Raw genomic sequence first — 15,976 nt, 5'->3', positions numbered from 1 at the left:
TTTTAAATAAAGTAGAAGACTGACATTGACGGTTGAATAAGGGAAACCAACAGTCCCGACGCTACTTTGAGGAAAATTCCAAACATCAGGCAGTTCTAAGTAACGGCTGTAAACCTTGAAAGAATTTTTTATTGCGCAACTGAAATTGTTCGTTGAGGATATAACCTTCTCTAAGAGACAGATGTTTGAAAATTTCCAGCTCTTCAAGGATACAGAGTCGGAGATCTTTTCTCTCGGAGTGTAGGATACTGACATCTTGCACTTCCTTGGGTTCATTGCCTGTGCAAGGAACTGCACCTGTAAAAAGGCTGATTTATTATTTTTGCAAACTTCCATATTGCCTTTTATCTAACTACTATATGTTACTAATGTATGCCTACAGCTATGTAATTTTGATCTTAACGCAGATGTTTATAAGTTTGCCGTTATGTTACTATATGGCACTACTAATCCTCGTGTCCATCTCATGGCATTGATGTATATGCCGTTTAGCCTGATGCCTCTTGCGCTCTGTATGTGCCGGTTCTAGCCGGCTACAGCAGTTAACTTGTGCCGCCGCTTGCAACTATTATTGTATTATTCTGTGATAACTATCTGTCTTTCTTATTATGACTTATATTCTTGACTCATGGAACAATAAACATGTCATTTGATGATATCACTGTTGATGAAAATTTAAAAGTTGCCATGAGAGTTCATTGCAACTACTGTTTTCAGGTTTTTGTTTGAGTATTTTCACATACGTAACTAATTGATGTATATTACCTGTACCTTACATATTTTTCTAGGTAAGTTTCACCATTCTGAAGAAGATAATCTTAGAGCTACCGAAACCTGGTTAATGTGTTTTTAGAAAAGTTGTGTGCAACAAGCTGGCTAAGTGGTACAGTTTACATAATGGAATATTTTTATTCGCCGGGAAATATTCAAGAAACGCATGTATATCAATTATTTGCAACTGTAGTACAGTAAGTTTAGTTTCTCAATCGGTCAATTGATTTTTCGTAGAGTAATTTTTGGTCTTACGAACTGCGGATTGTCTTCGGGTAGTAATTTACTGACAGATACGGCCAATACTAGAATTAAATTTTCACTCTGCAGCGGAGTGTGCGCTGATATGCAACCTCCCGGCAGATTAAAACTGTGTGTTGGACCGAGACTCGAACTCGGGACGTTTGCCTTTCGCGAGCAACTGCTCAACCAGCTGAGCTACTCAAGCACGACTCACGCCGAGTCCTCATTGCTCTACTTCCGCCAGGTTCGCAGGATAGCTTCTGTGATGTTTGGAAGGTAGGAGACGAGGTACTGGCGGAAGTGCAGCTGTGAGGACGGGTCGTGAGCCGTGCTTGGGTAGCTCAGCTGGTAGAGCAGTTGCTCGCGAATCGCAAACGTCCCAAGTTCGAGTCTTGGTCCGGCATATAGTTTTAATCTGCCAGGAGTTTTCACGTCCAATATTCATCCAATCTATAGTGATCAGATCGAAAGCAGGAAGTTAACTGCCATTGACAGAACAGATTTTCATCGTCACTATTTTGGTTGCCATAAGAAGGAAGGGATCGTTACAAAGCTGTCGATCTTCAAACTTTGTCTCTGTGTCTTAAGTGTCAAACTTTTTTGGCGTATTGCAACATTTGAGAAGGTACGACAGTGTAGATCGTGGACCTTGGTGCCACTCGATGATGGTAGGTCATACGTTGGCAACGAAATTCTCGCTGTGCATTCAGTTCAAACCGTGTTCATCGCCGGCCGCGGTGGTCTAGCGGTTCTAGGCGCGCAGTCCGGAACCGTGCGACTGCTACGGTCGCAGGTTCGAATCCTGCCTCGGGCTTGGATGTGTGTGATGTCCTTAGGTTAGTTAGTTTTAAGTAGTTCTAAGTTATAGGGGACTGATGACCTCAGATGTTAAGTCCCATACTGCTCAGAGCCATTTGAACCATTTGAACCGTGTTCATCCCAACATTCCCAAATCGCATCGCATTAGTAAACACACTCACGTGAGAAATGTTTACTAAAATCTTGTACGAGAAGTCTTGCTAATTTCGGAGAATGTGGCTGTTAAATGGTTGGAACGTTACCCATCTTACAGGAGAGTGTGTTTCAGATAACATCTATTTTTGGACAACCAAATGTCTACACCGTATTACAATACATACTTATCTCTGTAGAGGACGTCTGCTGGTGTGGCAGACGATGTGACTCTCTCTTACCATGGGCTGGATTCCGTTCGCTAGCAGCTCGTTGATGAGGTTATTGTAGTAATCGATACCAGGCTGGTTGATAACGTCGAGGTCTCCAGTGGGCAGGATTCGCGGCCAGGAGATGGAGAAACGGTACACGTCCGCCTGTTGGTAAAATAAAAGAATAATGGAACAAAGTATTTTTAGTCTATCCTCCTTTTCTGAAGGAGTCATGATGTATGTCTGGGGAAAGAGACCCAAAGCAAAGCTAAATCTCATTGTACTACATTTGGAGATAATGTTAATTTGTTATTAGGTATGGCCGGGCAACTAGCCGTATAAAAACTGCTAATAATAAGAAAAGGAAATTCCAATCGACATAACAGCGTCAGAGATAAGTTCACAATTACTGGCCGCCGAAATGAGAACTGAATAAACACTCATGAAGTGATAAGTCGGTGCCAATATGTTACAACTTTTTATACAGTTTAGAAAGGTAACGTTTAATTCAAGAAGTCGCTTGACAGTCAGAGGACGGTTATGTCAACTGGACAGGTCATTGCTTTTAAATTCTAGCAGGAGTTGTTTTCTATCTTCCCAAACAGGTTGCTTAAGAAACTCTTCAGGTCTAGCAACTTAGACTACTAGAAACAGCTGAAAACAACAAGCAGCTCTTTTATGTCCTTTTTGTTTTTTTCTCTTGATGTCAGAATTTTTTGCTGCTCATTTCATTTATTGTTTATTTGTTACTTCTTGAAGAGTTTTGCACAAGCCGAATAACCACGACAATTGTAAGTGTTTACGCCTTACAGCAACTTGTTTTGTTTTTGGTTTACTATAATTTAACAACTGGTTTAGTGAACTAAAAAAAACTGTGGATAGCTTAACTGGACACTAAAAGCAGTTAACTTGATCAGGCCGGCCCAATTAACCACAATATAACTATTTACTTTTGTGAATTACAGATCTTTTTAATTTAAAAAATCTTTTATGTAATTGCACTTGTAATAACTATAAAACATTTCGTGCATTAGACTGCCTGTGTTCACCTGCGACAGACCGTCCTTTTGAGCCATGCGAGAATGAGAGTAGTTTCAGAAAGTGTCCCTACTGCAGTTCGAGGTTCAGTCCGTCCATTTGCTCCTGTGTCTGCTTCTGATCCAGTTCCTTTAGTTTGTCGTACCTCCGCTAATAATCTCATTCATTCACGTCCTCAGAACCAAGATCTCCAGGCTGAATTATTTGTGCCTAGTGAAACCTTGCTTCCATTCCTTCAGTATGGTCCCAGAAAATGAGATGGTTGTAGCCGAAAGAAAGAAGGAGCTCATATCCTTACCTGGGAAGGCCTGCGTTGAAGAAGAAGCCTCTGCCAGAGAATAAAACTAAAAAGTAAGATGAAGGCACGTGCTCCAAAAGGACCGTATTCATCGTCAGAGGAAAGCGCTGACATGGTATAACAAGAATCTGACTTTTTTGGAATGAAGACTTTGAAGATGATGAGAATTTTCCAGACATTTAAGCGGGTGACATCATAATTGTTAAGGTGCGCGGAAAAAAAAAAATTATAGTGACACTCAGTAAGCGGCACATACCCTCCAGTAGATTTGTTATGACAGCTGAAAGTATTTATGCTGTCGCTGATGATGTCACTACAAAGCTTCCTCGTCATCTTAAGAAGTTACATCGAAGATCTGAACACGTGTTTCATACCAATTTTGTTTTGTATGAGTACAGCATTTGCTAAGACTGATTTCAATTAAAACTTCAATCAGTTGTATTTGGAGCATCGACGACTAACTATTAAACGTTGTTGTAATGCACTTTCACGATGTTTTGAAATTAAAATTAGATTGTTTTAATGGATTTCCACTGATTTCAATAATTGGACTAGTTAACCTTACCGGTAAAGTAAAACTGTCACTTTGGAAATGAGTTTATTAAATCAGATTCCACAATAATTGAAGATAACACGTAGCCCTTGAACACCTCATTGTAAAGAAAACATGTAACCCAGACTTCTTAAAAAATTTAATGCAGGTGAGTCACATAGAAAGTGTCTTATAACAGTTTAAAAAAAATTGTCTCCTACAACGTCACCTGTTGTAGTGAGTGACGTCTTATCGTGACTGCCTCGGTTCGAGCAGAAACCGCCGCAACCACATTGCTGCTGTGGGGGAAAAACACACACTACTGGCCATTAAAATTGCTACACCGCGAAGATAACGTGCTACAGACGCGAAATTTAACCGAAAGGAAGAAGATGCTGTGATATGCAAATGATTATCTTTTCAGAGCATTCACACAAGGTTGGTGCCGATGGCGACACCTACAACATACTGACACGAGAGAAAGTTTCCAACCGATTTCTCATACAAAAACAGCAGTTGACCGGCGTTGCCTGGTGAAACGTTGTTGTGATGCCTCGTGTAAGGAGGAGAAATGCGTACCATCACGTTTCCAACTTTGATAAAGGTCGGATTGTAGCCTATCGCGATTGCGGTTTATCGTATCGCGACACTGCTGCTCGCGTTGGTCGAGATCCAATGATTGTTAGCAGAATATGGAATCGGTGGGTTCAGGAGGGTAATACGGAATGCCGTGCTGGGTCCCAACGGCATCATATCACTAGCAGTCGAGATGACAGGCATATTATCCGCATGGCTGTAACGAATCGTGCAGCCACGTCTCGATCCCTGAGTCAACAGATGGAGACGTTTGCAAGACAACAACCATCTGCACGAACAGTTCGACGACGTTTGCAGCAGCATGGACTATCAGCTCGGAGATCATGGCCGCGGTTACCCTTGACGCTGCATCATAGACAGGAACGCCTGCGATGGTGTACTCAACGACGAATCGGGGCGCACGAATGGCAAAACGTCATTTTTTCGGATGAATCCAGGTTCTGTTTACAGCAGCATGATGGTCGCATCCGTGTTTGGCGACATCGCGGTGAACGCACATTGGAAGCGTGTATTCGTCATTGGCATACTGGCGTATCCCCGGCGTGATGTTATGGGGACCCATTGGTTACAAGTCTCGGTCACTTCTTGTTGGCATTGGCGGCATTTTGAACAGTGGACGTTACATTTCAGATGTGTTACGACCCGGGCTCTACCCTTCATTCGATCCCTGCGAAACTCTACATTTCAGGAGGATAATGCACGACCACATGTTGCAGGTCCTGTACGGGCCTTTCTGGATACAGAAAATATTCGACTGCTGCCCTGGCCAGCTCATTCTCCAGATCTCTCACCAATTGAAAACGTCTGGTCAATGGTGGCCGAGCAGCTGTCTCGTCACAATACGCCAGTCACTACTCTTGATGAACTGTGGTATCGTGTTGAAGCTGCATGGGCAGCTGTGCCTGTACACGCCATCCAAGCTCGGTTTGACTCAATGCCCAGGTCTATCAAGGCCGTTATTACGGCCAGAGGTGGTTGTTCTGGGTACTGATTACTCAGGATCTATGCACCCAAATTGCGTGAAAATGTAATCACATGTCAGTTCTAGTATATCTGTCCAATGAGTACCCGTTTATCATCTGCATTGCTTGTTGGTGTAGGAATTTTAATGGCCAGTAGTGTATCACTCACAGGGGCGGATCGGGGAGGGGGGTGGAATGGTAGATACCATCAACAGTGGCGAATTGTCACTGTTAGTAGACAACCCAAAATGCTACGAATGGTTTCTTGAAAGTCCCTGGCAGAGAAACTCTATGTTCCGAATAGATGCACGAATACGGAACCTTGCCTTTCTCAGGCATTGCCCACCACGTATTCCTAGTTGTCGTCCCGGCCCAGTACACAGTTATTATCTGTCAGAAAGAGTGAAACAGCACACACTTTGCTGCAGAGCAGAAGAGTACTTGCATTAACCTATAGCCATTTAGCAGCCATCTCGACACCATGAGTTACAGAATGACTCGTACCTCTTCTTTAGGCACCCCGCAGGGCACAGATGTTTTCATGGGTATCGGCACGGGGTGCTCTAGGCAAAGAAAGAGGAATGGTGAATAGTATAACATGCTGGTAGACACAGGCGCTGCATGGCCCCAATACATCGATAGGCAGATGAGGCGATGCATTTGTTCCAACAGAAGAATGTTTATAAAGATGGGCTATGTATTCTCTTGCAGGCAAATTAAATAGAATGAGAAGTGTCGCCAGGTACGCCTGCCGTCGCCTCTCGTCGACGAACTATACAGGACTAATTGTCCGGTTGCGTGGACACATTTGTTCGGCTATGGCGGCCCTCTTGGTAACCGGCATGTTCAGTTCTTCCATGCGTTACCCGCTTATATCCGAAATGTGTCAGCGTGGTTGAGGAATAGTTCACGGACATGAAGGCGTTTGTGTGGTCCCCTACAGGTCACAATAACTCAACCATATTCATCACGTTAGGTGCGTTGTCTTGCAATATGTATGTACCACTTTGATCTAGTTGTGCTTTGAGAGTATCGTGGGATCAGCGCAGTCACCAGGATACTACACGCTACTGTTGTTGTTGCTGTTGTTGTTGTTGTTGTTGTCCTTAGTGCGAAAACTGGACAGAGGCAGCTCTGCAAGCTGCTCAACCTTGTGCAAGCCTCTTCAGTTCCGAATAACTGCTGCAGCCTACATCCTTTGAACCCGCTTAGTTGACTCATGCAAGGGTCTTCCTCTACACTTTTGAACCCCACCCACATTTCGCTACATTACAAATTGCCTCTTTCTTAATGCATCAGGGTATGCTCTATCAAACGATCCCTTTAGTCAAGTTGTATCACACATTTCTTGTCTCCCCAGTTATATTCAGCAACACTTCATTTGCTAAGTGATCTACCCATCGAATCTTCAGCGTTTGTCTGTTGCACCACATTTCAAAAGCTTCTGTTCTCTTCTCGTCTGAACTGCGTATCGTCCACGTTCACAAAACGCTTCCTAGTACTCAAGTTTACATTCGATTTAACGAATTCCTTTTTTTTTCAGAAATGCTTTCTTCGGCCATCATTAGTTGTTTTTCTGCCCACGTAAAAAACTCGTGGGTTACTTTTAGTGTCTCATTTTGTTGTGGGTTGGAGAGCCAACACCGTGTTATTAGAGGAAGCCGAAAGGCACGCGATTTAGCTCACGCAGGCTGGCGTGAGGTCTGGAACAGGACAAGGAAATTAGACTTTAGAAAAAACGGACGTAGCAGGTGGAATAGTTAACTTTAATCCATAAATGGTGAACGTCGCTCTTGACTGTACATTATTCACAATATCAATAGTAACTGAACATGGCGCCTTGCTAGGTCGTAGCAAATGACGTAGCTGAAGGCTATGCTAACTATCGTCTCGGCAAATGAGAGCGTATTTTGTCAGTGAACCATCGCTAGCAAAATCGGTTGTACAACTGGGGCGAGTGCTAGGAAGTCTCTCTAGACCTGCCGTGTGACGGCGCTCGGTCTGCAATCACTGATAGTGGCGACACGCGGGTCCGACGAATACTAACGGACCGCGGCCGATTTGAAGGCTCCTAGCAAGTGTGGTGTCTGGCGGTGACACCACACATTTTCTAATGTAACTCCTTTTAGCACCACCATATTTAATTCGAGTACATTCCATTACACTTGTTTTACTCTTGTTGGCGTTCATATCACAAACGCTTTACTAGGTCGGTACATGTTGTGACCTTTTTCCAATGGTCACATCATTGTGCAGCCACAGGAGATTAACAGTTTTAGAGCAGCATAATGGCAAGTGATAAGACATTTCCTCAAATTTCTATCTCAGAATGTTGGGCCTGGTTGTCTCGTGTTAAAGCGGGTGCCGCAAACCGAAAATTCGTGGGATCAAATCCCGGTTAGAGTACGCAATATTTCAGTCTGCCTTTAACCTAGACTTCACCTCTCAATGATTTGAAGATTCACCAGGAACGAAACTTCGGATAACCCATTAAATTGTAGGTCCCTTTCAGTAGAACTAAAAGTCGGTCCAGAGTTGCAATTTGTAACTTTGGATTACTTTCTCGTTGTACTGATTGACAGAAGTTTCTGACCCGCAGCTCCTCCTGCATGCCCTTACCTGGCAGGACTTTTTAGGCAGGTTAAGGACAAACATGTCGGCGAAGGACTTCCATTTGAATGAGTTGCGACAGTCCTTAGGGTCTCACGGAATTATTGTTATTGTCTCATAGGTGATATGCAATATGTACGGAAACATAACTAATAACCGTCCTTTTCAGGATCGTCCAACTAGAGACGAGAAACACCTAGTTCGTATTATGCAGCTTAATATTGAAGGCATAAGCTCTGCCAAATGTATCTACAGAAACAACTGCGTGAACTTAACACTGATGTTGTCAACATTCAAGAAACACATACCACAGATGAGCAAGATCTTCAGCGTAGAGGACGAATACCTGGTTATACACTGGTCGAAGCTATCCACCATCCACAATATATAATAGCCACTTTGTGAAGTCAAGCCTAAACGGAGTGCATGTAATTGATTCTACAGAAGTGATCCACATCTACACAACAGTAATCCAGATAAACGACTTAAAAATTGTCAACCTGTACAAGCCTCCAAGTGTGAATTGGACGTCCACAGTTCTGCCGGCTTTCGATCACCCTTGTATATACACTCGAGACTTTAAAAGCCATCACACGGATTGGCGGTACGACACCGTGGATGTCTGTGGGGAGTCACTAGCTCAATGGGCAGAAACTACCAGCATGCACTTGGTCGTTGATGTGAAAGACAAAGGAACCTTCCACTCTGCACGCTGGAATAAGGATTACAACCCAGACTTGGTATTTGTGTCAAAAGATCAGCTAGATCAACCACTTAACGCCACTCGTACTGTTCTGTCTAACTTCCCAAACCGCCAACGCCGTCCTGTTATGACAGAAATTGGTTTAAAAATTCCCCTTGTAAACTCAATGCCCCTACACAGATGGAATTTTCAATGAGCTAACTGGGATGGATTCTCAAAAGACCTTGACTCCAACTTAGCTGCGAAGAACTTACAGACAACAGCAAACAACTACGATGAATTCGTTACACTAGTTATCGAAGCTGCTAAGTCAAACATTCCCAGAGGTTACAGAAAGGAATATGTGCCACCAAGAAAGTGAGGCTTTATATCAAGAATACCAAAGTTCTAGAAATCAAACAGTGGGCTCACAGCTACTCCACTCTTTAAACAAGGACAGACGAGAGAAATGGGAAGCAACACTCAAAGAAATGAACTTTGCCGAGTCAAGTAGGAAAGCATGGAGAGTCTTGAATGGGCTTATTGGCAAGCAACACCTCAAAAAGCCGTATCCTAAATTGAGTCCCGACCTCATTTCCAACCTGATCGCAGACCTCACAAGGGCAAACAGAGACAAGAATCATACCAGAGTAGTAAAATGTAACCTCTCTAACGTCAAGCGCAGTGCCCCAAGAAACGAGCCGTTTTCCAGGCCCTTCTCCATAGCGGAAGTAGAAAGTGTTGTCAAGGAACTGAAAGTCGGTAAGGCTGCTAGCCCCGACAACATCTATAATGAATTTATTAAAAACTTGGGCCCGCACTGCATGCACTGGCTCACTTCGCTCTTCACTTACACAGTCAAAGAGAACAAACTTCCCTGACAATTCATAGCTACTCTCAAACCTGGCAAGCCTGAAGACAGCCCTGAAAGGTACAGCCCTATAACACTGCTCAGTTGTACATTCAAACTTTCGGAACAAGTCCTCCTAACCAGAAAAGCACCGTTCGTCGAGGCTGCTACCCCTCCTGAACAAGCTGGCTTCAGAAAAGGACGCAGGTGCACCGAGCAAGTTCTTGCCCTAACTACCCATACTGAAGCAGGTTTTCAAGGCCATTTGAAATCAACAGCTGTCTTCATCGACCTGACAGCCACGTACGACACTGTCTGGCGACAGGGACTGATCTAAAAGCAAATATCCAGCATGCTTAGTGTTTCTAGGCAGCTCTATAGGCCACAAACGGAAACTAAATAATGGACTACCACAGGGATCTGTTTCAGCCCCATCACTATTCAGATTATTCATTAATGATTTACCAATCACAACATCAACTGAATTCATTTATGCTGATGCCATCGCACTGGTAGCACGGAGCACTAATTTCGAAGATGGTGAACGAATTCTTACGGAGGATCTGGAGAAGATGTCAACTTTCTTTAAGATCTGGAGATTGATCCCAAGCACATAAAAAACTGAAGTCTCTTGTTTCCATCTAGCGAATCGTGCTCCGAACTACAAACCAAGAGTTCTGCTTAATGGACAAACTTGAGGCACAATCCTTTCCCAAAATATCTCGGAATCACTCTAGATAGAACCCTGAGCTACAAAGAGCAGATCACCAAGCTTTCTCATAAAGTTGCTGGGAGAAACCACATACTACATAAGCTCATTGGTACCAGCTGGGGAACATCTGCTGACAGTCTGCGTTTAACTGGCATCAGTCTTGTGTACTCTGCTGCCGAGTACTGTGCACCTGTCTGGTTGGAAAGTGTACATGTGAAGAAGGTAGGCACAAAACTGAACGGCACAATGCGCTGCATTACTGGTTCCATCAGATCAACCCCATGCCACTGGTTACCTGTACTGAGTCACATCCCTCCCACCTCACTTAAGGCCTGAAACAAACTCTACTGAGGGAGGCCAAGAAAACCTTTGCATGACCCCCTCTACCACTGCACCAGGAATTCTGTCATCCACCACAGCAACGACTGCGATCAAGAACACCAGCAAGTGTTACTGCAGGACTCATCGCGGATGGTTTTGATCTAAATGAAAGCTGGAAGCATGAATGGTCAACAAAAATATTGGGAACAAGAGCCCGTCACCTTGACCCCACAAAGAAGCCAAAAGGTTTTGATCTACTGAGGAACCTCTGGTGCCGCCTCAATAGGTTAAGGACTGGACATGGTTGTTGTAACTACTTCAGGAGCAAATGGGGCTGGATTAATTCACCAATGTGTGAATGTAATCAAGAAGAGCAGACAACTGAACATCTAGTCCAACGCTGTCCACTTCATTCATACCCTGGAATTCCGGACGACTTGTTCACTCTCACACCCAACTTAATTAATTGGTTGAAAAACACGGACTTTAAGGTTTAATCTTGTCTCATATCATATGCATATTGCATAAAATCACTTGTCATATATCAACTGTGATTGCATAAAATCATCATACGATTAAACAAATAAATTGTTATTATCGCTCTCTAGATATTCAAATATTTTCTTATTTCTTAAACCACTGAATCCCTAATCGATTTTGTTGTTTTGGACATCTTTATTGGGAAAGCCTATTAATTACATACAAGTATAACATAAGACTTCACAAAAAACTTCCTATGTCGGATGCTGCTTCGGAGGAAAGATGTGAAGCATGCAAGCAGGTAATCTGAGAAACTTGGTGGTCGAAATTAAGATGTTTACTGCAATCTTAAACAGGTATTCCGTGAGCGACACTCGCTGTATGGAGGTACTCACGTTCAGGGCCTTGAGCAGCTGCACGTCCTCCTTGTATTTGTGGTACGAGTCACACGACACGTCACCGTTTCCGTCGCCTAGGCCGTACTCCGGATTTTCGTGCGTCATCCGGTCCCAGATGCTCTCCCCTTTTCCTATGCAGAAAAGCAGCAACGTTGTAATAAGCTCAGAGGCTGAAACTGTTTCATATAAAAAGCAGTAAATTGTGTCACATGTGCGTATTGCATCAATCGTCGTTTCGCAATAAAATTGAACTCTAAAGCCAAAAGAAAAGAATATTTTGAGTTGCTGCTATTTTGGACGGGGAAAAGTGCAGCACAAAATACGAAATACTCCACAAATGATTACTTTTTTTAATATAAATACAAAACAAGACAATCACAGCAGAATTCAAGGAAAGTCAATAGTTACGAAAAGGAAGAAAATTTAAATCCTTTAGGCTTTAGATAATCCCTTTAATTTTCTTTAAATCTACCCTTGGTTATAGTCCCTGTAACTTACTTTAATTCACCCCTAATACTTAGCAAATGTCTACAATTTTAGCTTGTAAGTTCTTTAGGCGTGTTTGAAAGCCGTATTTTACTGCTGCTGTTGAGTTCTCACAAGGGAATGGTCCAATCCGACATGTTGCAACTCACGCTGAAATTTTTTATGTAGAAGGAATTCAACGAAAAAAATGAACTATGAAAATTTTAGCTGCTAAGACGTATTTTCTTCAGTTGTTAAAGTTACTCGTTCTTGTCGGACAGAGAACCGCTTATGACAGCGGTTTGTACAGCCCTTCCTTCCTTCGGCCGCGACGAGAGAACGCACCGCCGCGTAGTGCTAACACACAGAGTGATACACGCGAATCTGGGGCACTTAAACGTACAAGAAAGGTAACCTATCAATAATATTTTGAATGAGAGACACTTCATATCGTCAGCTAAACTGTTGCACATATAATTCTTACAAAGGTAGCTAGCAGAGTTTCACTTGCATCTCAGACGACTACCGTCAATCGCGACTTTAATTTTTTGAAATGAAATATTCCTTATACATACATCATTTAATAATAATTCCTGCAACGCAGTTTTTATGATAATTTCTGAATAATGTACGTTTTAGTAACAATGAAAGTTCCTTATTAATTCCCGACAGCCCTCATAATAAAGCGAAGTGTCATTTGCATGACGAAAACAAACATTTTTCTCATTCCACGCAGACCCGACGACAGAAAAATTAATGCTTTCAGGCACGTCACATTAATTACTAGTTTTATTTAGGCAACATTGTTGTGGAATAAGAAACGTTCGTGGCCATTGTTCTGCTTGTTGTGTTGCATACCGAGCATACCTAAAGCAGTTCGTAAACTGTGCCAACGAAAACAACGCACAAACGACTGCATTTTAAGAATACTATTGCCCTGATGAACCTCGAATGACAGAGCTAACGGAAATTATATTGTCCGACAATTGACTTAAAAATACTTTATACAGTCGAAAAAATTCTTTATCGAGAGACACTGGTTGTTCTGGGTGGAATCTGGATTGTACAAACAGTTTTTTTCTCGTTCTCCAGAAAGACAGAGGTACCGTTATGTACAGGACAAGGGTAGAACAGAAGGAATTAATCAATCAGTTCCTGAAACTGGTTAGAAATCGGATCGAATAAAATGTTAAAAATAATTCTCTCTCATCTTTTCAGATTTTGGTAGGTCTGTTATAAGATTTTTTAATTTTTGATCCTAATATGCATTGAGGTCCATGAAGACACAAGGACAGCTGAAGAAGCAGTAATCCACTAATATTCATCACTGTCAATATTTTGTACGGATGTGTTACACCATTTATCGATTACACAACAGACCGTCCTCATCATCGCCTCGAATTGATGAAGTTGCTACATCCGCAAGTAGCCGAATACCGGTGCGCACGTCAGAAATACACGAGAGGAACGATGACGACGCACAGCCGCCTGTGGACGGGACTCAAACTCTCGTGGGAATCTAGCAACGGGGCTGGTCGGACGGCAGACTCGACACAACAAGAGAACCGGTAAGTCAATAGCAACCTATGCAATAAAGAAGTGCAACGAACTTTCGACACAACGCTGTGAACAGGTCAAGCACAAGACGAAATTTTAATAGAGGCCAAAGAGGAAAACCAATACAAAAGCGAAGTCGTCGACGAGTACTCAGTAGTACGCTGTAGATAGTAATGAATGCTTTCATACGAAGTACAGCACTGAGTGGTCTTCTTTTTTTCCTTTATTGAATTTCGATTCATCCCCAGAAAGGGGTGGGGTTGACAGCAGCTTAATAAGCCGCTCTACAGGCTACAGAAGAGTTAAAAAAACGTAACGAGAAGATAACAAACAATAAAAAACAGGCGATAAAACGGTGACTTTTTAAAAACTGTAAAATGGCGGAAAGTTTTGGAAGGCAATGCTAATGAAGAGACACAGTAAGTAGACAGGCACGATTTAAAGAACCCGGTGACAGTCTGGTTTCTGTTCGCACACTTAGCGACAGTATGGTTTCTGTTCGCAACACTTAAAAAGGGGACGCACGACACTGAACATTCGCTTAAGCACAGCACTATAGAGTAGACATGAAGATAACACACCACAGCCTGAGGCAGATGGAGGAAGGGGGGGCGAGGACGTGGACAGATGAGGGAAAAAAAGTGGGGAGAGGAAAAGCAATAAGGGGGGGGGGGCAATGGAGGGAGAGGACACATAAAAAAGGGGGGACCCAGTGTTTTTTTCCTTTATTGTAATTTCATCCCCCTGCTCCATGGGGGCAGGGTAGGGCTGGAAGTGGCACAGTCCACTGCTCTTCAACCAAATGGCTTTAATAAAAATACAAGGGGAACTCTTACATAAAAAATGTCGGTAAAAAGGGGGACATAAAATACAGTAAATGGAGATGATAGGAGGTAAAATATACACTAACATGCGGACATTGGGGGACAATTAAAAAGTCGACATAGAGTTAAAAGGACACAGCTGGCAATTCGCCGCATACTTAAAATCACTGGAATCAAACACAAGTTAAAAGTCGGCCACAGTAAGCCGCTCAGGGGAGTGGCGGGGGGGGGGGGGGGGGAGGCGGGGGGGAGTAGAACGAGCCTAGAGGAGGAAGCACGAGGAAGGTGGGGTTAGAGTTGGGCGAAGCTCATCATCTGGGAGGGGTAGATGCTGGAAGTTGCATTGGGAAAGGAGGTGGAGGATGTGGGAGAGAGAGCTCAGTGGTCAAGGTGTGGCAGTATTTATACTGGCCGTGAGGGACACTGTTCGCCCGTGAAAGGTAGAACGAAGGTTGATTGTAGGTGGTGGTCGGCTGTGTCCATAGGAACATCACTGGAGATAGGCGTGCCAGGAGGAACCACTGGTCCACAGGGAGCCAGAGGGGTGGGCCAGGCTGATAGGGGCGGGGGGGGGGGGGGGGGAGGGGACGTCCACTGTGGCTTCTCAGGGTTCTGGCCACTGCGCCTCACTGGCCTCAGAAAGTAGTAGAAAAGGAAGCTTGTGGCCTAGGCAGAAGCTGGTTGTGGTCACAGCACTCAAGCCCCTTTGTGTTTGGACCGATGTAACTCATCACTCGTGAATGGACACTACTGTTGCTGGTGTCCCAGGCTCAGTACTCCTGTAGGAGTGTGCCCACACTGCTGTGCCAAGGTTGTAATGCTGGAGGGACGGTGTCAGCAGATGAGGCAAGATCTGGGGCTGGCAACCATGGAGGAGCTCCACAGGGCTGGACTGTTAATCAGTGTGATGTGATAAGTGCTCAAAAAACAAGTAAGGGCCGTCATAGCGGCGGTGAATTCGATAGTCTTCTTCATCAGTTGCTTTAAAAGTCCAGACCAGATGTTCAGCTTCACCATTGGAGGAAGGGAGGAACAGAGGGCTATAGATGTGTTTGATGCCATTGCTGGTACAGATCCTTTGAGGACAGTGAACTGTGGGCCATTGTCCAAGACCAATTTACAAACTAATACTTTAATGGCCAAAACTTGGGCTAAAACAGTAAGGGTGGCCTCGACCGTTATGCATGCCATACATACGAAATAGGGGTGCTTTGAATATACATCAACAATGAACAACCACTTACATCCCAAGAATGAGCCTGCAAAATCGAGATGGACACGATCCCATGGGAGGCCAGGGGGCACAGGACTGAGGGGGCGCTGCCTTTGCTGGACACATGCTGCATGACTACAGACCATCTTTCTGATGTTGTCATTGATCTCAGACCAGTACACATAGTGGCATGCCAGTGTCTCCACGTGTGAGACGCCCCAGTGACCCTGGTGACGCAAACTCAACAACCGACAATGCAG

The 15,976-nt window shown here is 43.7% G+C and overlaps 1 protein-coding gene across 1 annotated transcript in view; it reads right to left on the bottom strand.

The window, feature by feature from the left end:
• The window catches only part of LOC124622768 (myrosinase 1-like), a 53,356-nt gene that overhangs the window by 25,692 nt on the left and 11,688 nt on the right, over nt 1-15,976 (bottom strand). The window contains exons 2-3 of the mRNA XM_047148559.1: nt 11,655-11,788; nt 2,208-2,342 (exon numbers count right to left, since the gene is read on the bottom strand). Of these exons, the coding sequence (XP_047004515.1) occupies nt 2,208-2,342; nt 11,655-11,788 (269 nt within the window). The remainder of the gene's footprint in view (nt 1-2,207; nt 2,343-11,654; nt 11,789-15,976) is intronic.

This window comes from Schistocerca americana, chromosome 7, assembly GCF_021461395.2.
Source record: "Schistocerca americana isolate TAMUIC-IGC-003095 chromosome 7, iqSchAmer2.1, whole genome shotgun sequence".
Taxonomy (NCBI): domain Eukaryota; kingdom Metazoa; phylum Arthropoda; class Insecta; order Orthoptera; family Acrididae; genus Schistocerca; species Schistocerca americana.
The sequence above is the reverse complement of the archived record's forward strand: the minus strand, read 5'-3'. Positions and strand labels throughout refer to the sequence as shown.